At 34.7% G+C, this 27,302-nt stretch overlaps 1 protein-coding gene and 4 pseudogenes across 1 annotated transcript; 2 read left to right on the top strand and 3 right to left on the bottom strand.

Moving 5' to 3' along the window:
- Positions 1-635: 635 nt before the first annotated feature.
- Positions 636-1,340, bottom strand: LOC125198292. The gene has a single exon (XM_048096671.1). It carries the CDS (start codon positions 1,197-1,199, stop codon positions 636-638), a length of 564 nt encoding a protein of 187 aa, XP_047952628.1. The 5' UTR covers positions 1,200-1,340.
- Positions 1,341-6,599: 5,259 nt separating this feature from the next.
- On the top strand, positions 6,600-8,812 carry LOC125198296 (annotated as a pseudogene).
- A 3,394-nt stretch (positions 8,813-12,206) lies between these two features.
- On the top strand, positions 12,207-15,271 carry LOC125198295 (annotated as a pseudogene).
- A 76-nt stretch (positions 15,272-15,347) lies between these two features.
- Positions 15,348-18,653, bottom strand: LOC125198291 (annotated as a pseudogene).
- Positions 18,654-20,040: 1,387 nt separating this feature from the next.
- LOC125198290 lies at positions 20,041-22,683 on the bottom strand (annotated as a pseudogene).
- Positions 22,684-27,302: the final 4,619 nt, after the last annotated feature.

The following is a 27,302-nucleotide window of genomic DNA, read 5'->3' as shown; positions in this document are numbered from 1 at the left end:
TTCTCAAGATGATCAAATTCAGACAACAAATAGGTTAACTTAAGATTTCCATCTACCAAATTTACATCCGTATGTCATATTCAACATCTGTGCAAACCACAACCAAAACCTTAAAAATGTTTCTAACTGGACTTAACGTTAAACCACATCATCACTTTCAACACCAACAACCACACCAACGTCAGGACAAGGCGAAAGGCCGGCCTCCGATGAGGCCAGCCAGCACGATCAGACACAGCACCATGTATCTCCGAGCCTCCACAGAGTTGACCTTATCTTCGCCTTCATCTTCATCTTCATCAATCTTTGCTTCTACTTCACAGATTGAAGTCCTCACATCTTCTTCTCTGTGATCGGAAACCGACGAGGCTATGTTTCCGTTATCCGATTCCTCGGCAATGTGATCATCTCTGTGATCCTTTTTAGCACCTCTGAATTTCTTTGGAATCAGAACAATTTTCCTAATCTTGGAAGAAATCTTTGCTTTTCTTGTTTTTTTGGAGAGGGGAGGCTCTTCTTCTACCTTCATTGCCATCTCCACGGCCTCGATTTCTCGAAATTCAGGTTTCGATTTCTCCTCGGTGATCTCCTTCTCCGGTTGAATCTCCGGTGATTGAGGACTTGAATTTCTTGAATTAGTAATCTAGAATTAGTTTGCACAATCGGCGGCGCCGCCGGGAGAGGCGGCGGCGGCGTTTTCCGGCGTATTCGAGGAGGAGGAGGAGGGCCGCCGAGATGGTGATCCCTAAAGCGAGTCTCTTAGTGGAAAACCCCAAAACCACCACCGTGAAAATCTTGAAAATCATCACCAAAACCCCATTCACTTCCCTATCCCTCGCTTCCCCGCCGCTCTCAGCGCCGCCGCGCTCCTCCACAGCCTCATCCGCGTTTCGAATTTCAATCGGCGGAGGCGGAATTGGGGAAACACTTCGCCGCAGCGGCGATCCCACCGGCGACGGCGGCGGCGGAGGGCAGAAAATCGGCGATCCTTCAACCGCCGGATCACAAACGCCGCGCTTCTTCTTCGACGGCTTCTTCAATTTCTCGCGATTCTTGATGAAGAGATCGATCAACGAAGTCGGAAAACCGGTCTCCACCACCAGAGAGGAGCCGTCGCGCCGCTTCTGGGAGATGTGGAGGTGGTCGTTGACCAGTCGGGAAATTCGGCCGCTCTTCACCTTCTTCCACGGGAAAGGCATCGCAGAAACGCGAAATTGATCGAATTTCAATCGATTCTACAAAAACCCCTTCCGAATTTCTGAAATTTCCGCAGAAATCATCCAAATTCCCTTAATTTGAAATCGGGAGAGTTGGGATGAAATGTTAAAAAAGGAGTCTTTATAAAAGGGGCAACTTTGATTTCGCCCCTTTCTGATTGAGGGGATTTTGAAACCCTAGAGAGGGATTTAAAAGGAAGGGAAAAGGGGATGATGGCGCGTGGGAACTGGTTTCAACTGTAATAATCGGATCGGAGAAATTAATGAGATCGCTTGTCGGTTTGAGGGCTTGCTGTTCATAGACGGAGTATTTAAGGAAATTTAATCACAGTCGCCTTTTTTGTAATCAATATTTAATTATAGTAATAAATGTGCATAAAAAGGAGCAGTCTATATATGAAGGGACTTTTAGAAAGTTTACCTTTTAATTCCCTTTTATAAATATTAACTAAATTACGAAATGAATTAATTATTCCAGTCAGGATAATTCGATTGATATATCATTTTCGAATTGTCCATATAATTTGTTTCACTTCACTTTTACTAGTTTTAGTAATGGACCTCATATTTCACTAACTCATTTCTACTAATATTTTATTATAAAACTAATACTACTTTAAAAGTAGGACTCATCTACCAACTTTTTAACTCACTTTCCATTAGATTTCTTAAAACTCGTCGGTCAAAATGTCCCAAATTATCAGGACGGAGGAGTAAAACTAGAAACAAAAACGTTTCTAAAATTAAATATTTCCAAATTTAAGAAAAGATATATTTTCTGTATATGTAAATCATATTAATTCAATAAAAATAATGCACTAATAAATTGATTTAAATTAAATTTAAGAGCATGTTCGATGTATTCATGTTTGTCTTTATACTTGATGAATAATAAAGAGGATGATTTCGTGGCAATTAATTCCATTCTTTAATTAATAACGAAATGGTGTACTAATTTTCTTTGTAAAATGAACGTTACTCATAAATATAATTTATATTAGGAGATATTTGAGGCTAATCGAATTCTTGGTTTGTATTAAATTAAGATTATTCAGTTTTAATTTTGCTTCCGGCGTGCAAATGAACATTTTAAAAAGTTTAGATACTTTAGTCAAGGTTATATACTAATTAATCCATCTTATGTTTTTTCATCCCTGAAGGGATTTAGAGTAATTTGTTGGTAAGCATTAGACACAGACAGCAGTGTGATTACTCCTATTATTTTTAAATTTCAATATTTATTCGATTTTTATCTGATGATAAAAAGTAATAAAATCTTAAAAATAAGAAAAATAGAGCAATTTTATAGGTTCTTATTATTCTCTGTAATTTTTACATATTCTTTGCCTAATTTCTTATATACTAATATAATAATAGCTATTATTGGTATTATTATTTTTCCAAATTCAAAATTTTATTAATTTTCCTTAATATTTTCAAATGCAAAATAAGTAATCAATCAATAATCATATTCTTAGTAATCATAATCCAAAGAAATATATTCTATAGCAACATTATTTTTTGGACAAATAAAGTCAACTTCAAAATTTTGGGCAAGACTTGCGAGTACAACAATTTTGGGCACAATTCTATTTTGCAAAAGTTATGAGCATAGCTTTTCTGGTGACCAATAATTTACATGAAGCTTCATTATTCACACTCACTCTTGTAATTCTCTAATTCTTAATAGTACTTCGTAGAAAAGTTAAAATACCAAATCAATAATAAAATCATATGTGTATCCTTTAATTGTTGACATATAAAATTTATACAAAATCAAGTTATCAACAACAACAGACATAGCATATAACATAATAATTAATCATACTTAAGCAAATTTATGTGACAAAATCGATTTAGCACCAAAAATTATGTACTATATTTGTTTGTAGTGGCATTTCAGTTCTCCTTCCTACTATTTTGCAAGCGTTAATAATTTGTTCATTTTGCCAATTATTGATTTGTTCCAAAAAAAAGTTGTCATTTTCAATCCAACCAAATACACTTTATAATTTACTACTACTATAAGTTTGTTGTGGCATAGTGGGTGTCTAAATCGTAGATATAAGAAATAGATCGTGGGTGATTATTTTATTAGAAATTCCAATTTCAAGAGGACACTCAACATACATAAATGTAATGTTTCCCAACCTAAAGTTAAAGTTCTATTATAAATTAATTTGATATTAATTTAACATGAAATTCAGTGACATAGAAAAGAGATGGTATACATAATTTACAAGATGTATAAAAGTTGATAGTACTTAAAACGCACAAATTTTAATCTACATATAGTTTTACAATCTACATGCAAATTAGCAAACTTCATTTTTAAAATATAAGTATAAATTTTCAAATGTTATTTTTATTCATATATCAATTACCTCAATTAATAATGAGGCGGGACACCTGAAATGTCTATGTAGCTCAAATGACTAATGTATAATACGACTTTGTTGCATGTATACATCATTTCATCGGATGACTATGATGTCATTATGACTAGCTAACGTCACGTATCAAATAAAGAAAAAAAAAGCCTAAAAGTTCTTAGATATTCGGAAGAAGTTAAATTAGATATGCCGATAGATTATGAATTGCATTTTAAAGCATATCATCCCTTTATTTTACAAATAATCTTATAGTTTAATTAAATAAAACTAAAATCTCATAGAAATAGTAAGATATGATTCCTAAATATGAAATCAAATTATAATTAGCTTGATGTATATTCCTTGAGTAGGACAGACGCAAATATGATTCTTGAAATGCCAAACACATGCATTTTCCTAATTATTATGTCGCTTTCAACTAGTAAAATTTCGTCAACCTTGTAATAGTGTTACAGCACGATTCGAATATGCGCAAATATAAAGTTACTCCTATTTTCGTAAAAGTTTTATATTAACCACGTTTAGTACTCTATAATATATTAGTACATTTATAGCAATTAGGTAAAGTTTTGTATGTATTACATTTATAGCAATTAGGTGCAAACTTTTTGTGAACACCATTTATCTATGTTGTCATTCGATTTTTGGATTGTATTTATTGTGTCATTAATTAAATTACAAATTGCATAAAAACATAAAAGTCAAATGTTCTTTTATCCATTTATTTGAATCTATTTAGACTTAGAAAATAATATAGATAAAGCTTTGATTTAATATAATTTATAAAACTAATGACTTTCAATAATTATTTTTTAGGTATTCGAATAAAAATATATGGATATATAAAGGGAAAAAACTAATGTTTATATACGATTTGTTTCATAATATTTTTCCTATAGTATATTTTTTTTTAATATTCCCTACATCCATTGGTGAATCAAGCAATGTCGATTGAGAATCCTATCCTCACTTTCCAAATAGAATATAAAATAAACGCACTTGATTAAGAGAATGTAATGAATGTTAATTATGTGACCAAATTCACGTGGTTTCCCTTCAGTGATTTTTATAATTAATTTGGAGTTCAATACGTGTTCGATCCTCATTTTCGTAACTTTAGAAAATAGGAAAATAGTTAAATAAATAAACGAGTCCAATATCATCCAAATACATTGACAGCAACATTATTTCTAGATGATTCTTGTGACCTTCCTGATACGCAGCTGCGGTACAAATTTCATGCAAAGTTGAGGTCTTGGTCGGATTTGGTCGGATAGCGTAAGACTCGTCTATGATTAATAAAATGGTCAAAACTTAGAAGATTGATTCTTGTTTTTCGATATAGAGTAACTTTAAATTCTTGAATTAATTGTCTCACTTTTTGATATGCCTACAAATCAGTATATGGAATAACCATGGAGTTCAGCGACAAAAAAAATTATTCAAAAATATGATCAGAATTTGTGATGTAATTAGTTACATATGGTTCCGATTAATTAACAGCCACCTAATTAAAACTTAATATCGTACTAATATAGTTCAAACTCTTGTGCTAAACCCAACTTTGAATCAAAATCTTGTGCAGGCGTTCCCATGGGCAACTTTAGTTTTTATTTAGTTTTAGTTACTTAATTTAATCAATCTTCGATTAAATAATTCTCTAGTTAATATCAATTAAAAAATACGGGTTTACGCATCTGAGCAGCCCATTTATGACATTTCTGGCCCAATATATAGTGTTCCACTAATAAATCTGGGCCTTAATAAACCAATAGCCCAACTATATATTAATGGGGATAATAGACCCACGAAGTTTATATTTTACTGGAAAATCGTGCAAATTTTAATCAATGAAGATGCAACAATATATCTCGATCAAGCGTTACTTGATCACTTTTTTTCGTTCGTTTATTATTATTTTTCCAAAGCGAGTGCGAAAAGAGTGATCAATACGTGAGACTGACGGGATTATTTAAATAAAGTAAATTCAAAATCATTTTCTATAAACACAATATATACCGAACTAACATTTGCATCAACAAAGCTAACCGTAGGGAATCTATCTGTACATAGTAAGAACATATCCATAATTTAAAAGTAAGATAGTAATAAATAAAATAATGAATTTTAATTAGTGTATCAATTCAACCTCTATATATATATATATATATATATATATATATATATATATATATATATCTGCACACTAATGAATAAAAAGAGAAAATATTTTAATCAGATAGCATTACTCATTCAAAAGATGGTATGAAACAAGTGTAATTAGTTGAAACAGGTTCAACTACTTTACTTATAATGACATTAAGTCAATTAAGTCAATTAAATCACATTTATTTTGCCATTCACCACTAACATGAAACAATATTTGCCAAATTTGTTAAGTTGGATGATAATGACAATCCACCCTAAAATACTCTATAAAAACAAATATACTCCCTCCGTCTTGGATAATTCGATCAGTTTTCCATTTCGTCATCCACATAATTTGTTTATTTCACTTTTATCATTTTTGGTATGACTCCATATTCCACTAACTCATTTCTACTACACATTTTATTATAAAATTAATATATAAAGGTAGGACCCACATTCCACTAACTTTTTCAACCCACTTTTCATTACAATTTTAAAACAGGTCATAAAAGGACCAATTATCCGCGACGGAGGAAATAGCATGTAGCTATACAAGAACATCTTTATAAACTTAATTAATACAAACCAGTATGATAATAAATTAACATATGTTTTAAGTAAAATAAATACTAGGAGTACTTTACTAAGTTTTCTTGTTTGGAAAAAATATTATGGAAAATCATATTATAAACTTAATAGAATCTCTCATTTTATAATCTTTGTCCAAAAACATTCTTCTTGGGAAATGCATACAGCACCTAAAAAATTAATAAAATAAAAAATCAGAATGGCATTTTCGAGAATATAGTGAAATCCGAGACTCAATCTATATCAGAAGCCACCTTCAGCTCATCTCTCATCACTCTACTGAAATTGAAACAGCAACCGATTCCAATTTCAACTCGAAAATCAAAATCCGAAGCAGTTTTTCCACCGATCTACACTCACTAATCACTCTCATTCCCCTCCAGATAAGAAGGAAGTAGATCCACCGCAAAAACCGAGGAAAAATGAGAGAAATCCTGCACATCCAGGGCGGGCAATGCGGCAACCAGATCGGCGCCAAATTCTGGGAGGTGATCTGCGACGAGCACGGCATCGATCAGACGGGGAGATACAACGGCCAATCCGACCTCCAGCTCGAGCGCGTCAACGTCTACTACAACGAGGCCAGCGGCGGGAGGTACGTCCCACGCGCGGTGCTCATGGACCTCGAGCCCGGCACCATGGACTCCGTCAGATCCGGGCCATACGGCCAGATTTTCAGGCCGGATAATTTCGTCTTCGGCCAGTCCGGCGCCGGGAATAATTGGGCGAAGGGGCATTACACCGAGGGACGGAGCTCATCGACTCCGTGCTCGACGTCGTGCGCAAGGAGGCGGAGAATTGTGACTGCTTGCAAGGTTGGTGGATTTGATCGTTAGATCTGTTGGTACGGTTTTGGAAATCTCGTGGATTTTGATTAGTTCTATCTTTGCTTATGAATTAGTACGAGTTTCGCGAACTTTGATCTGTTTAACCTGCTCCATTATATTATGCTTGCCAGTGATTAACTGTTATCTTCAATCTGGTTTTGATGTGATTTAGGCCAATTTTAGTGCAGTGTGTTGATTTGATGCTATGGAATTTCATATTTGCTGGTGTGAATTACATAAATTTAGAGATGCAGAATTTTGGATATCATTTAATGGAACTTGATCTATTTTTTAATATGCCAGATTGTTGGTTTATGGTCTTGCCTGTATATTCATTAATATTTAATAAATGCAAAAGGGAATGATTATTCTATTGAATTATGACATTGTTATGACATTTCCTCAACAGGATTTCAAGTATGTCACTCCTTGGGTGGAGGCACGGGATCCGGCATGGGAACCCTTCTCATCTCCAAGATCAGAGAGGAGTATCCAGACAGGATGATGTTAACATTCTCCGTCTTTCCATCTCCGAAGGTATCCGACACTGTTGTTGAGCCATACAATGCCACGTTGTCTGTTCATCAACTCGTTGAGAATGCAGACGAGTGTATGGTTTTGGATAACGAGGCTCTCTATGATATCTGCTTCCGTACTCTTAAGCTTTCAACTCCCACCTGTAAGTTTGGTTTATGCATGTAAATGATTTACTTGGTATGTGACTGCAGCATTTCTGATGCAATTCATTATGTCTATTTTCTCATAGTTGGCGATCTCAACCACCTTATCTCCGCCACCATGAGTGGTGTCACATGCTGTCTCCGTTTCCCAGGCCAACTCAACTCCGACCTCAGGAAACTTGCCGTCAACCTTATCCCCTTCCCACGACTTCATTTCTTCATGGTTGGGTTCGCGCCCTTGACCTCCCGAGGCTCCCAGCAGTACAGGGCTCTGACCGTACCCGAACTCACTCAGCAGATGTGGGATGCAAAGAACATGATGTGCGCAGCAGACCCACGCCATGGACGCTACTTGACTGCCTCAGCCATGTTCCGTGGCAAGATGAGCACCAAAGAAGTTGACGAGCAGATGATCAACGTGCAGAACAAGAATTCGTCCTATTTTGTCGAGTGGATCCCCAACAACGTGAAGTCCAGTGTCTGTGACATCCCTCCCACAGGTCTGAAAATGGCTTCCACCTTCATCGGAAACTCCACCTCGATCCAGGAGATGTTCAGACGCGTGAGCGAGCAGTTCACTGCAATGTTCAGGCGCAAGGCTTTCTTGCATTGGTACACCGGTGAAGGGATGGACGAGATGGAGTTCACCGAGGCTGAAAGCAACATGAACGACCTTGTGGCAGAGTATCAGCAGTACCAGGATGCGACGGCCGATGATGAGGAGTATGAGGACGAAGAGGAGGAAGCTTGATGTGATTTTATGAGTTCCCATGGTATGTCCAAATCTCATGGTCATTGGTTTTTATGAGTGTGTTACTATTGTGTCTTAATGTTTAGGAATATACTTAGATGTATTTGTCCATATGTATGATATGATTTGTGGTTTTGTCATGTTTGAGAGAGGTGTGTGATAATGATAATGAATGTTTGTGAATTGTGATCTATTAGATTTTCAACTCATGTGTACAATTTCTTTTTTTTCTCCTTAGGATATTGCTTCCTTGAATTATTATAATCTTCTTAGAATTTCATGTGTCTATGCTATAAGTCAGATATAATGAATGTGGTGGGATGAAATTTAACAGTATCATAACAGTCTACATTGGGACAATGTAAAGAACATATGGAACAAATACTTTGCTTTCATGAACAAATAAATGTGTCTGTTTGTATGTGTGTGTGTGAGAGAGAAGAGAGACTAATGAAAGTCATAGTTCCTGGGAACAGCATGGCTTCTGGTCCTGAGAAACATGTGATCACTCCTAAAAGTAACATTTTCTTGAAACTCACACTGCTCCTCTTCATCAATGGTGCCAATCTTCCCCAGAGCAATGCTGTAGCTTCTGTCTATACCATTACCACCTACATATCCATCATTCCTTCTCTCTCTAAAACGACCAACTCGATCAACTTCACTCGACCTGTACATCTCCCCGAGTCTCTCCCTGTCCCCGTCTTTGCGTCTGTTGGTGTCGAAGTTCTTGCAGAGGTGGGAAGTGTTAGTGGCGGGGCAGGTGATGACGCCGACTTTGCTGTCGAAGCTGACGAGGCTGTCCACGTAGAAATCTCTCGCCCTGCGCAGAAATCGCCTTGGAGCGCCGATGTAATGCCTCAGCCGCTGCCTCTGCTTGTTTTCGGTGATTTTCATGATGATTGGTGATGCCAATTTTCAAACTTCTCTTGCCTTCTTTTTTCTTCTTCTTCCTCTCTTTGTGTTTTGATGAACAGAAATATTAATGTGTTGGTGACTTGGTGTTGTGTGGGTGTGTTTGTATAAAAGCTGGTCTGGTTTTGATTGCTGTTATTGTTGTTGGGTTTGGGAGGAAATTGTTTTCAAAGTAAGAATATCAAGTTGAAGTCAAGGATCATATCATTTACTTCTTTTTTGTTTTCTTGCATTTATATTGTTCTTATTATTGTTGGGTTTGAGAATAAGATTATAGACAAAGGGTCTAAATAAAGTAGTTTAATCTGTATTTCTACTTATACTATACGTATTAATACAAGAGTTTTGCTTTACAAATTCTTGGCTTTTCTATTATGTTCCCAATATGTAATTCTATAGATGACAATTGTGTAGTATTCATATATTGTACTACTACTATATACTCCCTCCGTCCCCCATTAGCGGTCCGGTTGTGAAGCGGGTTTTAAGAAATGTAAAGAAAAGTTGGTTGAAAAAGTTAGTGGAATGTGGGGTTCACTTTTTTATATTGGTTTTATAATAAAATGTGAGTAAGTGAGTTAGTGGAATGTGGGACCTACTACCATTATGGTAAAAATGAATTGTGACTCTTAATTTGGGACGGACCTAGAAATGGAAAAGTGTGACTCCTAATCGGGGACGGAGGAGTATTTCTTACTCCACACAACAAGAGTTCTATAGGCTTGTGCAATAGTAGCTTAGTGAATATAGTTAATTACTCCTCGTCCGATTAAGAGTCATGTTTCCATTTGCTCCATCTCAATTAAAGTCAGCTTCATTTTTACCATAAATAGTAAGTAGGTCCCGCATTTCACTAACTCAATTCACTCACATATTATTATAAAACCAATATTAAAAAATGGGTCCCACATCCCACTAACTTTTTCAACCAACTTTTCTTACATTTCTTAAAATTCGTTCCGGTCAAAGTGTGACCTAAATCGGGACGGAGGAGTATTAGTAATGACATCAATCAAGAAAAAGAAAACAAGAGAGAAGAACCTATAGCTCGTTACGATAATGAAGGATTTGGGACAAACCATAGAAACGAATAAGTTCATGCAAGTAGTAAGATGCTAAAAATTGAGGATTTGTGAATAGAATATGAGAGTTGCGACAAGTTAAAAAATTGTTAGAGATTTTGTGAAACGAAAGAAAACTTAACCTTTTGAAAAATGTGAAAGTTGAAACACAAAAGACTAAAATATTGCAAGGGATTAGTAGGGCCGTGTGTGGAAAGTTGGAAACTTTCTTTTACATATCTTTTGAGTAAAGTGCGATCCGACATATATTTATTTTACGATTTTAGTCATAAACATTATTTTTGAATTTTTCGGTCCAAACATTTCAATTTGGATCATAATTGGTCCAAAGTTAACTATTCCGATCAAATTTTAACGATCAATATTTTTAATCCCAATTTTGACCAAATTAAGAGGTTAAATAACACAGCAAAATTTAGCAACGGAACAAATCCGTCACTAATTCTCATGGATTTATTCCATAAAATTCACGGCAGAAACATGAAGGTTGAAGAACCAGCTAGCCAAACGTGGTAATCCCTTCATCAAATTCATATTTCAATTTCATACTACTTGTCGACATCAAACACCAACAATTTCTTTTGACAAAAATCACCATAGTTGTTCCCCCAAGTCCTAGCACCACCAAGTTCAATTCCACAATTCCACAAAATTCATATCACTGTTGATTAAAAATTTGAGAGCTCATTTAGTCAGTTATTTTGATTTTTAAATTCCACAATTGGAACGAAAAGAATTATACACAAGTAGTAAATTTATTTTTGTGACAATATTCCACGAGCGAAGAAGACGAACTATACTAGATAATTCAGTGCAATAAGCTAGTGAAGGGAATTGTGGAAGAGATTTTAGATTTCCAAATATGGGAGAGTTTTTTTTATTTTAGAAAGTGGTAGCTAGTTTTGTGGTTATGCAAGCTTGAGGTGATTGGTGCGTTTGGGAATTTCATCAACGTGCACAATTATTTACTATTGCATTTATTGGTATGTCGGATGGAATTTTAACTACTCCATCCATCTAAAATTATGCCGTTTTTCATTTCGTTTGTCTAAAAAATATACCGTTTAACTTTTAATTTTGGCATTTGAACGCTCATGTTTCAAACTCTATTATACTACGTTTTATTATAAAACTAATACTCCTCTCACACTTTAGGAGTAGGTTGAGTTAGACGATTTTAAGAAATACAAAGGTTTTAAGAAAGTTAATGAAAAAATATAGTGGAATGTGGGTCCTATATATTAGTTTTATAATAAAATGTGAGTGGAAAAAGTGAGTGGAATGTGAAGCTATTCAATTATAGAATATTACAACCTGGGACTCTAAAGTGGACATCCAAAAGTAGTAAATGGGATCTAAAGTGAGACGGAGGGATTATTCCGCAATTCATTAAGCTTTTTATCACTTTTCATTCATTTCTTAAGCCGCTGGTCAAAGTGAGCAAATCTTTGTGGACGGAGGAGTAGTTCAACTAAAATTAAATGAATTTGTTTAATCTCCTATAAATCCAAATAATCACTAAAATTGCTTTACCAGTAATGTACATATGGCATCTAGAATCTGCTTCTCAAGCTCAACAGTAGCACTGTGTGCGGTTCTCACAATTCTAACTGCTTCTGCCAATGCCGCTTCTTCCACTTACGATGAATCCAAGTACTGTAGCTGCAGTGAAGATTCCATTAACCGTAGAGGATTCCCCGACGGCTTCGTCTTCGGCTCTTCTTCAGCCGCTTATCAGGTCTCTTCTTCGCTAATGTGTATAACTCGCACTTCTCTATTTCTCGTTCCAAACTATTTTACTCTATTTTTTCTAAGTAAGAATCAGAATATTTAATTAATACTAGAATAATTAAGTGCTATCTTATTAAGCGCCTCTCGTTACACTAAAAATATTAGTAATTTTATACTACTAAAAAGTTAATCTCAAATTTACAGCAAAAGTGCGAGTAATATGAGACGGAATGAGCATGTAATACATGATTATTAGGTGGAAGGTGCTTACGATGAAAAGGGCAAAGGATCTTCTATGTGGGATCATTTCACACATACATATCCAGGTCTCTCTCTCCTCTTTTTCCCTCTCCAAAAAAAAAGGAAGAAAGTTGATGCATAAAGAATCTTGGAAATATGCAGAGAAGATTCTAGATGGTTCGAATGGGGATGTGGCAGTTGATTCTTACCATCTATACAAGGTGTTTCATTACTTTTCCATTTTTCATTGATGTATTAATTAAGGGATAATAAATTATGAAGTTTTACTTCTTTTTCTTCTCGATCGTCTCATTTGTGTACAAAACGATGTCTTTGGTGATGCTCAAAACGAAGTTGTTTAATTAAATCAAGAAAAGAAGAGAAATATTTGTTTTAAGGAAATGACATCATCTCGAGCATCACCAAAAGAGATTGTTTTGTAGGAGTATATAAATGAGACACCTGATAAAAATTAAAACTTCGTGATTTAATACGCTACGTGACTGATCAGAATTTTACCCAACTTTGTGATATAATTATCACATTAATTAATTGTTGTGAAATGTTTAAACTTAATTGGACAGGAAGATGTGAAGCTTCTAAAGAAAATGGGAGCAGATGCCTATAGATTCTCCATATCATGGCCTAGGATATTGCCAGGTTCTTTCTATTTGTGTATTGAAATGACACATTTTTGTCAATATTTTTTCATGTTTTGCCAAATACTATAGTTTTAGTTCTTATAATGGCAACAAACAACCTTAATTATCAGGTGGATCAATAAGTAAAGGTGTGAATCAAGATGGGATCAATTACTACAACAACCTTATCAATGAGCTTCTAGCTAATGGTGATGACTAATGATCCATTCCTTCCTATCACATTATCTTGTAATGAATAATCCCACAATCTATAAATAAAAACATTGGTTCATGATGAAGGAATACAACCATGGGTGACTCTTCTCCACTTAGACACTTCACAAGCTCTCCAAGATGCCTATGGTGGCTTTCTAAGCCCCCAAATTGTGTAAGCAAATCAACTTTTATTTCAACCAAAAATTGTATCTTTATACTAATGTTATCTACCATCAAAACCAGGAAAGACTTCCAAGATTTTGCAGATCTATTGTTCAGCCAGTTTGGGGACAGGGTGAAGCACTGGGTCACTATAAACGAACCGTGGGGCCTGAGCTATCTTGGCTACACACTCGGTGTTTTGCACCGGGACGTTGCTCCAGCTGGATTGATGGCAGCTGCACGGCGGTGACTCTGCCACCGAGCCCTATGAGATCACGCATAACCAGCTTCTCTCTCACGCTGCTGTTGTGAAGCTGTACCGGGACAAATACCAAGTACTACTATTGTTATATTACTATATTGAGATTTGAGAGTCGTTTTCATGAACGCATGTTGTTGATATGAGTAGCGCGAAATGCAGGAACTGCAGAAAGGGGAGATTGGAATTGTAGTTAATGCCTTTGGTTTGTGCCTTATGATGACACTGATGAAAGTGTCAAGGCTAGAGATAGGGGGCTTGCTTTCATGATAGGATGGTGAGTTTGAAGATGATTCGAAATCTCAAATGCGAAAATAGGCTAATGTTTATTGTTTTGGGTGATGTTGTATGCAGGATCATGGATCCTGTAGTGTATGGTAGGTATCCAGAGATCATGAGAGAGAGAGTTGGAAACCGGCTGCCTAGATTCAGTGAAGACGAAGCAGAGATGGTGAAGGGATCGTTCGATTTCATTGGACTGAATTATTACTCTGGGAAATATGCAGTTAGCACAGATGATGTTTATCACCCTCCTAATGAAGTGAGCTACCTCACTGATTCTGGCTACAATCCAGTAGGTAATGATACTATACTTTTCTTGATGTGTGAATAAACGAAGCAAAAAGATCGTTCAGTCCCCTTATCTGTTCGTCTCAAAATGAAGGGGACAAAGACGGCATACCTATTGGGGAACAATGGAGCAACCACAGTCAGTACAATGTGTATCCGAAGGGGCTCCGCCTCCTCCTCCAATACATAAAACTACAGTACAAGGATCCTCTAATCTACATTACTGAGAATGGTGAGCTCATGTTTAATTCAGTTGTTACATTCTTTAAAGTGAACAAGCACATCAATTCTATTAGCATGTTATGGATTTTGGTTGCAGGGGTTGAAGAAGACAGGAATGATAATGTGCCGATATCTGAGCGCTCAAAGATTACACGAGGAAGAAATTCTTCTTCGATCATCTATGCTGTCTGCGTGAAGCAATTGAGTGAGTGATTCTGCGTTTACTAGCACTTTATCTCTGTCTCGGATAAAATGTCACTATTTCACATAGTTTGCTCCTGTCTTTGTTTTGACAGCTTAGATGGTGTTAATGTGAAAGGATTCTTCGCATGGTCGTTGACAGATAACTACGAATGGGCTTCGGGCTATTTGGTTCGTTATGGGCTTAACTATGTCGATTATACAGATAAGCATCTGCGGAGATACCCCAAGCTCTCTGCACAATGGCTCCGAAGCATCTTTGGGCGTGGAGATGAAAAACATCAAGTTAGAGAAGTTTCTGATCATTAAGATGGAATGAGAGTCTAATGCAGTACCAATATTGCAGTATATTTGATTCAGTGTGTTGAAAAGCAGCAATCATGTACAACTGTTATACAATTTGCAGTATATTTGATTCAGTGTGATATATTGTTGTTACAACTATAACATAATATTTGTGCACAATCTCGAAAGAGGAAAATCAAAGCCAGAACTCGGATCTCAGTGTCGAGGACTTGCATGAACACTCGTTATATCCTGGAAAACCTGCAGCCTCCTCAGGTTCTTGGACTTTCCAACACTGAGATCTCCGGTTTGGCCTTCAAAGTCGAGAGCTTTGGTTGCCAACGGTGAAGCACAGCGGACGTTTTGTATGTTGAGGTTGTGGTTCTGATCAAAGCACAGAGAACGTCTCAATGGCTGGTTCTTTGGCAGCGCGATTTTCTCTGGCTGAGTCAGATATCCGCCTCCAAGATCGATCGAACCCATCTCCTGACTTACTTCATCATCTGCATCGTGCAGCTTGGGAGTCTCGGGATTATGTTGGAGTTAACATTCTCATCGTTGAACGGGTCCGTTGAAGCATAAGTTTTCTGACTGATCTTTGGATAATTGTTACTCCAGCTTCCAAACTCTTCTTCGTCTTCTTCTTCGACCATATCAGCCCAGCTCTTCTTATGCTGCTCGCGACTTGAAATCTCAAGAGTCGATTCTTGCCTTCTTCTACTTTTCCAAAGTCAGCAGAAGGCAAAGTATTCACCCCTTCTTCATTAGCTTCTAATGGCTTCACACATGTATTCTTCTTCGCCAAAAACTGTGGCAGTATATTCGGCATCTCATCAGGTGCATCATGAGAATAGTAGCCAGCATTTTGGCTTGCAAATGAATGCACAGATTCACTACTGGCAGATGATCCAAACGACAGTTTCCGGCAATAACCTCCATTAGCGTTTTCTGTCAAAACAGCTTTTACTTGATCTCCATAGCGCGTACTTCTCCTTGGTTGAGTGAGTGGAACGTTGGGAGTATTCCGGTAGGGGAAAGAGTTCACTCCTTCCCGGCTCACATTAGGCTCATAATGATTCGCCCTCCAATCCAAATCGGCCCTCTTCTCGTATGGAAAGTCAGTAGATGCTCCTTTGCACATATTGCCAGATGAGGGCAGAGGAGACAAGCGTGCCATTTCTATCGTTAGTATGTCTCCGAGAACAGAACCTACTGCTTCCCCACTGCCCGCCTAATGACTTAGTTCTACTGATGTGTCCATGTACAAATCCTCGTGCCATCCCAGGTTCATTATTCTGCTCCATCTGTTTCATAGGCTTAAGAACACGCTGCGACTCAAACTCGGCCAGTATCTCAGAGGCACGCTCGTATGACTTAACATAAGATTCATCGACAGCACCATTATCAGATGGTATTGATTGGAGGAGAAACTTGGCCTCTGTCAGCTTGTTCATGTGCATCAAGCAGACTGCCAAGTTACACTGCTTGTTCTTATCCGATTCAAAGGATAGCGCTTTTCTGCAGACACGTATATACACGACAAACCCTCAATATTCATAACTACGAAAAACATGATACACATCACTCAAAACTTAGATACCTGTAATGTTCTTCAGCAGATTTGAAATCTTTCTGTTGCATATAGGCCCAAGCTAAATTTCCTAACAACCTGCAGTTTTGTTATCAAAGTTACAAGGTAGTGAAGAAAATACGAGCCCGTTCACGAACTAAAGAAGCAAAGAAGATAGGGAACCTTGAATACTCCTTCTGAATTGTGATCTGAACCTTCTTTCCTTGAGACCTTGCAATCTTCGTTTTCCTCCCAGAAAAAGCCATTCCTCTTCAACTTGCTTCAGTTTATACTGAAGCAATATAATCTCTTCCTCCATCCTCCCTGATTGCTGCATTAACAAGACCGATGCTCAGACTTCCAATTTCCATCAAGACAGTCGAATTTTTGAAACAAAAATCCAGCTTACCTTATAGAGTTCAAGCAATATATTGTCAAGGGCTTCCTGAGAGTCGGCAGGAGATAGATGGCGAAAGGACTTGATGGCCTCGATAGCTTCATCTGAGCGGTCCAACTGTTTCATGACGACAGCCATGTCTTTCAGAGCACTATCAACCCGATCACCAGAATTTATCGCTTGCCAGAACAAGGAAATCGCCCTGCTCGGATCCTTGTCTACAAGCTGCGATTACACAATGCAGCAGCAACCATTCCAGAAAGATCATTAGATAAACACTTTCCATCAGAAACACTTTATATTATCACAATTTCCAGATCAGAAATCAACCTATAATCATAACATTGATCAGCAGATAATAAACTCAATGCAGTGGTAAAAAAAAGTATTTTCATCATAATTTCCACAGTAAAATTCCACTATTCAGTCTGATTTCATATGCTCTTCCAACTAAACATGCATGGTATCCTCACTAAATTTCATCAAAATCCAATCAACACAAATGAATCCTATGACAATCCACCAGTCTAACTAAAATCAACAAACTTCAAATTGAGCTAGAAGCATAGCAATAAAGATCAGCAGATAATAGATTCTACATCAGAAACAGTCTTATAATACCATAATTTCAGATTAGAATTCAACCTAATTTGCTAAATTTTACTGTCTCAACCTGCAATTCAGTAACCATCATAAAAACTATTTCCATCCTGACTTCCACAGTAAAATTCCAACAATTCAGTCTGATTTCATATGCCTTTCCATCTAAGCACACATGCCATAAACATGACTTATTCCACAAAAATCCAATAAACACAATGCAGCAGTAACCATTCCAGAAAGATCATCAGATAATAAACAGTCTTATATTATCATAATTTCCAGATCAAAACTCAACCTATTAGCAAAATCTTACTGTTTCAACCTGAAAAAGCAGTAACCATCCAAAAAGTATTTTCATCATAATTTTCACATGTTCTTCCAATTTAAACATCCCATTACCATTTCTTTCTATCCTCACTAAATCCCATCAAAATCCCATAAACACACCAATTCAAGCTAAAATCATAGCAATAAACAACAAAGGCCCAAAATCAAGAAACGAGCTTAGAATCAACAAAAAATCAACCTGAACATGTTTGGCTCTAACGTAAGGCGAGTCGCCGGAAGGGATCTTGTGAACGACGTGAAACAGATCTCCCTTGGGCTTCATCTCCGACCTCGGCATCGCCGGAGATCCCCGCTCCGCCTTCCATGTCGGCGGCGGCGTCAAGAACCCCTCGGCTGACAAGAGTTCACGCTGCTGCGATGATCAACGCAACCGCCGCTCAACATCGCCGCTCCCTTTGATCACTTCTTGACGCCCCTTTTGATCAATTTCAACAGAGACTCGATTTTGATCAACAAAAATGCTTTCTTGATAAACCTTCACTTTTAAAAGATGGAAAATTGGAAATGGGTTTAAAAATTATCGCGATGGGAAATCGATTCAGGCGCAGGAAAAATGTGGGCGATTGAGAAGATTGCGAATTGAAATAGGAATTTGATCATCGTCGTCAACATCAGCAGTGGTGGAAAAGTGTGGGACTAGCCGTTATATAATTTGCCGTTGGTGAATTTCTTTATTTGTTTGCTTTTTTATTTATTGCTTTTTACGTTATTTGTATTTATTTATTGCTTTTTAAATTCTCTTTAAGAAAGTGGTTTATGTTCATGGCAAGAGTGTTTATGTAAAAAGTAATTCGGTCATATTCCATATATTATTAAATGTAAAAATTACTACCTCCGCTCCCAAATTTTGACCACTTTGACCAGAGCGATTTTAAAAAACGTAATTGGAAAGTTAATTGAAAAAGTTGATGGATGTGAGTCCTACTTTTAAAGTATTAGTTTTATAATAAAATGGAGTAGGAATGAGTTAGTAATATGGGTTCATTCTGCCAAAAATAGTAAAAGTGAAATAAGTAAAATTATGTGGACGATTAAAATGAATCTTAATAAAATTACTGACGGAGGGAGTAATAATTATGGTCTGTGGATGATTTAAGTGACTTGATATAACTAATAAATGGATTCAACTTTGCTTATGGTCGGTTTCATAAACTGAAATTTGAATTTAAAATCAGTGTATTTATAAATTATCATTTTTGGAGGGAAATTTTTAGCAATGCTCCAACCATAACTTATTCTGACTTATTTACGCTCGTGTCATTATCATCAATTAGCATACATTTGATATAAATTTCTATAATGATTCGTTATATCTTGTTATTTTAATTAAATTAAATTTATTGTGTGAAAATAGTTACCTAATAAATCAATGAAATTTAATTGAGAGTTCATTGTAATACGATCGGACTTTAATCCGTGCATGGCGTCAACTACGGTTGGGAGGCGGATTCAACTTATTGATTCTGAATTACGCTTCCGACACCACCTTGCCTCGGAAAGGCACCCTCAGCCACCGGCAAACCTTCTAAAGCCCAACTAATATACTCCTAGAACGGAAAAATTGTCATTTAACTTTTAGTTGACTTCGGTCAATCTCATAACTTGTAAATTAGAACAGAAAAGTTGTTATTTAACTTTTAGTTGACTTCTGGTCAATCTCATAACTTATAAAGGTAAATCACAACTTTTATATATTTCCCAACGATCTCATGAAAGTATAATTTTAATAAAATTTCAGCAACAAAGAACAATGTATGTGGTTTCATCTCTGCAATTTTAATGAAATTTCAAGTATAAATCACATATTCATAATATTAAAAAAAAATCAATAAACCACACATCACTTCACTGCACTGCACTTGTGCTCTTTCTTCTGCTCGCATTCGCAGCTCATTTTATTCGGTTTTGGAGGAAAAGACGCGTTGAACTATCAAGAAACCGGATGCACCGTTACAGATCGAGACTAAAGCAAAAACTAGTGAACCACAATAGAAACTGAACAACGTGCTGAGATATTCACACGTGAGTTCGAGCCTATATCCAGAATTTAGAAACCCGGTGTTTTAATACACAAGTTCGATTCTTAACCAATGCAACAGATACCAAATATAGTACAATATTGTCTGTTTCAACATAAACAGAGGTTTCTCTGTGCTGTCTAGACATAAACACAATGTACCGACTTGGAAAACCGCAATAATGAAGCATACTTACGTGCAGAAGCTAGAGCCTCGGCCGGGAAGAGATCCATAAATGGAACTGCTTAAGATCAGACAAAGCAGAGTCATAATAGAGGACAACTATTCAAGAAGTCGAGCCGAATCAACTCAAAAATCTTGCACAAGCTTACCATGAGTGAGTGGTCCGGACCCATTTTTACTTCAACCATTGAGAAAGTCACTTTAAACACATATCATACAAACAATTTACAAACATTATTTGAAAAAGATAAAATGAACTGTGTACACTGATTCCTGTTCTTGCTCTACATTACACCTCGTCCTTGCCATGGAAATAATGGCGAAAGACGCAAGAGAAGTCCTTTGTTTCCAAACCTCCGTCACAAAGCTCTGTGAATCTACACGGTAAATTGAGGGTTAAAAGGCAATAAAATTAGTAAATGGCTATTCACAATTATGTAGTGGCTGTGAACTAACATCTTTTGTGCTGAAGATGTCATCGGAATTCTTGCACCGACTTCTTGGCTGATGTAGCCGCAAGGTTCAGGTCCTTAGCCTACATCGAAAGCACCAATATAACACTTCTGCAGCCGATTGTTTTCCAAGACGAAAATCTAACAGATGTTTTCTTCGAAGCATGATGTTGTCTTTAAAACACATACCATGAGTTTCGTAGCAAACCCTCCATCGTAATCCCTAGATGCCGGCACCCCTTCCATCACCCCTGGCACAGGATTTGGGGTGTCGCTCCCAAAAAAAAAAGGGAGAACATTACCCCCATTTTTTTCGACAGATTTTGTTTTAGTTTCTGATGAACTTGATTATCAGGTGACAAGTAGTGCATTACCTACCCAACATCGGGCACTCGAAGATTTAAAAAATTGGGTTAAAGTAGCTGCTCGGATGCCCAGTGACTGTCCGAGCAAAAGCTTCTGAAACCCCGGCATGCTCACAGCCATCGCCGGGATTGCTGCAAATTTTTGCTGCCTAGATAAAAAGGGGAAAAACAAGTTTTTCAATGGCTGACCGGTTAACCACCAGATTGTCTCTCGACACATTTTAGCACGCGCCCTTTTTTTCAAGAATATAGGCAAGAACACACCAACCTTTTCCCGGGACCTCCGCAGTATAGGGATTTTTTCCCCATCGAGAGAAACAAAGGTCTCGCGGACCTATGTTTTCCCCAGAACCACCAACCTAATGGAAAAAAAGATCAGATGGTCTCTAAGATTTAAGTTGGAAAGATCATATGATCATTGTATGCAAAAAATAAGTTTAATAATATACCAATCGACAAATGTCAAGCATACGGGATCAAAACCGACATAGAAATTTAACCGGTCACTCCCAACAGGAGATCCATTATTCATATAACTAGAATTGCAATAACACATACCATGAAAGTAAGATTTCCCGTTTTCAGCTGATATGATACCTCCGGATACAGGGGCGTCCCAACATAGCAGAGCCACCTTAAACAAACAGTCAGTGAAATGAAAGAGAAGAAAATCATCTTTCAAAAGAGGGGGAAATAAGGAGTAGACCTTTAAACTAGTAGCAGCAATGGCTGCAGACATTTTTCCCTGATGTCTGAGGATCGATTGTTGATGAATCGATGAACAACCGCGACCTAACCTGATCTCCATGATTGAGGATACCTTCCGGCCCCTGTAAACATCCATCACCTACAAATGAAGCCAAAACATGTTCTAAGACAAAACCCATCTGTTCGCCAATACATGTCTCATTTTGTCATTTTGGCTGTTTCACTTTTACTATGTATGATAAGTATGTTCAACATTCAATTAACTCATTACACTAATTATAAAACTAATGTAGATCACATTCTACTAACTTTTCGCAGCCACATTTCTAAAACCGAGTAGGTGCAAATCATGGTGAAGTACTCAAAGCTTACATGGGCAGAAGATGGCAGCATTGTGATTACAGCATCACTCCCCTCAGCAACTCCAAGAGGTGAATTCTTTGTAAGAAACCCTTTGTCCGAGAATCCCTTCATCACATCATGGTTACTGTCACAAAAACAACATTGTCAAAATTCAAGAAAAAGGGTTAGATAAGAACAAGAACACATAGATATAGCATTACATATCATGAACCACAACAGTGTATCCAGCTTTAAACAAGTTATCAGCCATCCGTGATCCCCTGTTTCCAAGTCCTATGAATCCAACTCTTGTAAGAATATATAAATACAACCAAGATTACATCAATCACATCAATAAAAGTGAAAACTTGCTTCAATTTCTTGAAAACTCATCAAAATTCCAAAATCAGAAATGATACAACCAAGAAAAAAAGGGGTAAATTAAAGCAGAGAGATGAACACAGCAAATCCCGAAACAGAAAGCTTCAATTAGGCCTAAACAAAACAAAAATAGAAAACTTTACTTCAAATTGGGAGGGAACAGATGATGAGGAGAAGTTGGGGTGTGACAAAACAGTTCATGGATGCCCAAACGCAACCTCAATCTACAAGCAGCCATTACCAGAGTTAGGGTTTTCTAGAGAGAAAAGAGCTAATGCTAGGTGTTTTCCAGTAGGGACTTAATTATGCTATGTGCTTTATGATTTAAATTATGCTATGTGTTTTATGACTATGAAAAAGTGAGTTTTATTAATTTTAATTTTAATAATTTATAGTAAGTTTTAGATATGAATTTAAATTTTTATAATTCAAATATTGACAAATTTCATCCTTCCAAAAATTTGAAAGAAAAGAGCCCAAAATAAACGAAAGAAAAAATTTTATAATATGTATTAGTTATTTTTTTAAAATTTTACTTTGATGTTTTTAAAACCCGGGTTTATGGAATAGTTCCCTAGTCGGGACGAAAAAAGGGGAAATGATAAGATGTTGGGAAAATATAGGGGGGGGGTTTTTGAAAGAAAAGTGGGAAAATTTTTTTAAATTTTAAATGGTTACTATAATAATTTTCCCCGTTTTTAAAAAATGGGGACATTTAAAAACAGGGGGATTTTATTTTTGTAAATGAGAAGAGAGGAGAGATGAAAATAAAAAAAAAGAATTTAATTAATGTTAATGGATTTGCAACCCACTTTAATTTTAGGAATTGGATAATTAAATAAAATTTGAAAGGGAAAAAATTTTCCCAAAAAAAAAGTTTAAAAGTTGCATTTTTTTAAAAAAATAAAAAAAAAAATTTTCTATTTTTAAGCCTGGAAAATTTTTTAGCAATACACTTTTTTAAATTTGTTGACCAAATTATATAGGTGAAGAGTTTACATGATTATTTTTTTATGAGACATATATGATATAACAAATTCTTATGGATTTATGTGATGACGGATTAATGTGATGAAGTTTTTTTTAATACCCCCCCTGTTTTTGATTTTTTGTTTTTTCCAAACAGCTTTTCCTTTTCCAAAACAAAACATATAATCACACTTATTTTATTATATCTTCTACTTTATTTTAAATCACTAAAAAATTTTTTTAATTTTCCGTTTTTAAAAAAACCCCAAGAAATTTAAGGGGGGGATAATAAATTAAATTTTGAAATTGATAAAATATGAATGAAGGTTATATTTATTTTATTTTTTTATGATAATGGCTTCCATATTTTGAACATTATAAATTGTATATTAATAACTTTATATCGATGGTGTTGACATTAAATTTTACTAGGGAATGTTTGAATAAGATTGTTTTTTTATATCCCAAAAAACGTTTTAATCAATATATGTGCTTTTTTTGTTTTAATATAATTTTAAATATTATACTAATTGCATAATTGATTTTAACATTTTACTTATATTACTCTAGATCGAGATTATAGTTATTAGTTGTGATTAATTTTACTATATTAGTATAATTTTATTTTTATACTTAGCTATTGCTATATCCATATATATATATATATATAATATATATATATATATATATATATATATATATATTTAATAAAAAAAATTGATAGGAGTATTATATATAAATTGTAACTTGGAAGCATAATTGTATATGAAATTGAGAAAATCATCTTAAACCTACTTAATCCACAACTTTTACTTATTTTTGAAAAAAATGATAAATAAAGATACCCTATTTTTTCCCGTGATGATCCGAATTCCTAACCTACTAATTGAGAAAAAATGTTTTATCAAACTGAGTAGTGTTTCATCATCTTCTTATTTTATGTCTCCTCTGTTTTTTCATAGTTCAAACTTTAAGACAGTTTTAGAAATGAATTTTGGTTTGTTAAATAAATAGTAAAAAGTAAGAGGGGGAAAAAAGGTAAAAAAAAAGATAAAGTAATAAAGTAGAGAGAGTAAAGTAAGAAAAAAGAAAAAGTTACCATATAAGGAAACGACCCAACTATGAAGAAACTTCCGAAATGGTAAAAGACTCAACATGAAAACGGATGGAGTTTTTTTTATTGTCGGAATGTGTTCAAAGAAATAATAAGCCTCCTTTTTTAATTAAAAATTGAAGATAATTTATAATAGAAATATTTAGGAATAAATAGAATGTATTATAAAAAGTAGAGAATTCTAGAAGAGAAAAAATAGGATGAAAACTTTTTGAAAAAATACATATGGTCTATATATATGACTATTGTAAATATTTGTAGATGTTAAGTTTCACAAGTTTAGTTTTTTTTTTTTTGTTTTCAAATTGAAGATGATAAAGTAATATATTAAAGAGATATTATCTAATATCCAAACTTTCAAAAATTGGTTTCTACCAACTTTAAAATTGAAATAATATCACGAACTTTATCCCTTGTTTTTTTTTCCCACGAATGAAAAAATCTTCAAATAAAGGATTTTTTTTCGTAATTTCTCAACAATAATTTTAAAAGACTTAAAATGTAACATTGAAACTTAAAATGAATGCATTTTAAAAATTAATAGTACACATTTTAATTATTTGGGAAATGTTCGACAAATTAAAAGACGTATACATCGAACTTAATTTCCTTTTATCACATCCGTTATATACATGACACATTATAATTTATTTATAAATATAAATGTATATGAATATAGATATATTTTATTTAACATAATAATGCATTAAAACAGAAAAAAAATATAATTCATTTATTAAAATTTGAATCTGAATGGGAAAGAATATCCATAAAAGTAATAGACCTAAAATATAGGATTTTTTTATAGAACTATTATGTCTTAAATTATTTAATCAAAAAAATTTAAATAGGTACCTCTTCATCCACTATTATGTGTTCCACTTATACCAATATGAATTATAAAAATATAGAACAAAATGGGTAGAAAAAAGTCGAGGAACGTGAATCTTAGAAGTACTCTCTCGTCCATTAGAAATGCAACGCTTTCCTTTTGGATTGTCCCATTAAAAAATGAATCGTTTTCTAAAATGGAAACATCACTCTCTCTATTTTTCCCTCTCTCTCATTAACTCACAAAACAATACCGCATAAAATCCGCAAAAACCAAATGTTTCATATTTATCGACCTCCTCAAAATAGTATGAAGTGAGATAATTAATAAGGAAAGTTAAAATTGAAAACTAACACACGTAATAAGGGGATGGAGGAAGTATTATAAATTTTTATATCTCAATGCCATGGAACTAAACTGAATTTCATCATCCCAAATCGCCTTTTATCATAAATTGTTAAAAGCATGGCTTTTTGAATTCGAGATGAGGGGAGTTTTTCCCCCGACGAGAAATGGAATCAAAAAAGAAGCGGGTATACATCAAGATAGCCCCAAATACAACATTATGCTTTCTTTAATTATTTCCCTAGTGTAAAAATATTTTTAAAAGAGCTTAGCATTTACTATTCCCTCCATCCCCAAAATAATTTTTGGGACCCCCCAAAAGTAATTTCCCTTTTTTTAAAAAAAAAAAAATTTCATTTACTCTTACTTTATTCCACCATCTACTTTACCCCTTTCTTTCTTTCATATTTATTCTTCTCTCCTACTTTTCAACACAATTTTTTAATTTTCCCTTAAAATTTTTGCTTAACTTTTTAAAAAAAAGTATTTAGTTATGTAATATTAAGGGCTCGGCTTTGATGAAAAAAATGATTTTGTTTCAAAATGTTTATAAAAAGGAGTTTTAAAAGCAATCCACGTTGTTTAAATGCTTTATATTTTTAAGAAGGGGAAGCCCCTACTGAAAATTCAAAGTTGAATTGGTTGGTAAGGGAATCCCCATAATTTTTATAGTAATTTTCCCAAAAAATGATCTAAAATCGTTTTGAAAAAGGGAAAAGAAAAATTATTTATTTTTATTTTCACTCAATACACTTCATTAAATATTATTATAATATGATAACTAAAAAAAACTTTCAATTTTATATTAAATATACAAATTTTTATTTAACTTTTTTTAATATAATAATAAGTAAATAAATTGAAGACTTTGAATTCACTAAAAAAGATACATTTTAAAATTTTTAAAACATACTTTAAAACTTATTGAAATATTATGTTTCATTTTGTACAAATCTCTCAAATATTAATATTTAACATATTTATGTTTGGATTTTTCTCAAATTTATCATAATTTAATATTTTAGATTTCTTTTGCCCATTTAAAAGCCCCCCTTTCCTTTTATTTTTTATTAAAAAAGCCCACTTTCTATATTTTAATTTTAAAACCTTCTTTAATTCCCCAAAAATATTTTAAACACTTTTTTCCCCTCTTTTTTTTCAAAATCAATTATTCCACCTAAAAACCCGACTACCAAAAGGGATCTTAAAATTTTAAAAATTATCATAAATATAATTAATAATTAATTTTCATCATTATTTTATTAAAATTTATTGTATGTTAAATTTTTAGCAGTAAGTTGATTAACCCAATATTGTGAAAAAGATAATTTTTTGGGTTTTAGATTTGTTTCAAAATAAGACATATCTTCTAAAAAGGAAGAAAATAAATCAAGAAAAAAATCTCTTCATATCTCTGTGTCCCATATCAGGTAACCATAATCAAAACGACGAATCAAACAGATCTGTTGAATGTTAGTTCTAATTTTGAGAGATTATAGGATTGGGTTGAATTTTAATTTTTTCATTTGATTTGGGTTTTTAAT

This window comes from Salvia hispanica, unplaced genomic scaffold, assembly GCF_023119035.1.
Source record: "Salvia hispanica cultivar TCC Black 2014 unplaced genomic scaffold, UniMelb_Shisp_WGS_1.0 HiC_scaffold_135, whole genome shotgun sequence".
NCBI classification, from domain to species: Eukaryota; Viridiplantae; Streptophyta; class Magnoliopsida; order Lamiales; family Lamiaceae; genus Salvia; species Salvia hispanica.
The sequence above is the reverse complement of the archived record's forward strand: the minus strand, read 5'-3'. Positions and strand labels throughout refer to the sequence as shown.

What these genes read in the sequence shown, in the direction of transcription:
- LOC125198292 (XM_048096671.1), bottom strand. Translation starts at nt 1,199, where the DNA reads ATGCCTTTCCCGTGGAAGAAGGTGAAGAGCGGCCGAATTTCCCGACTG.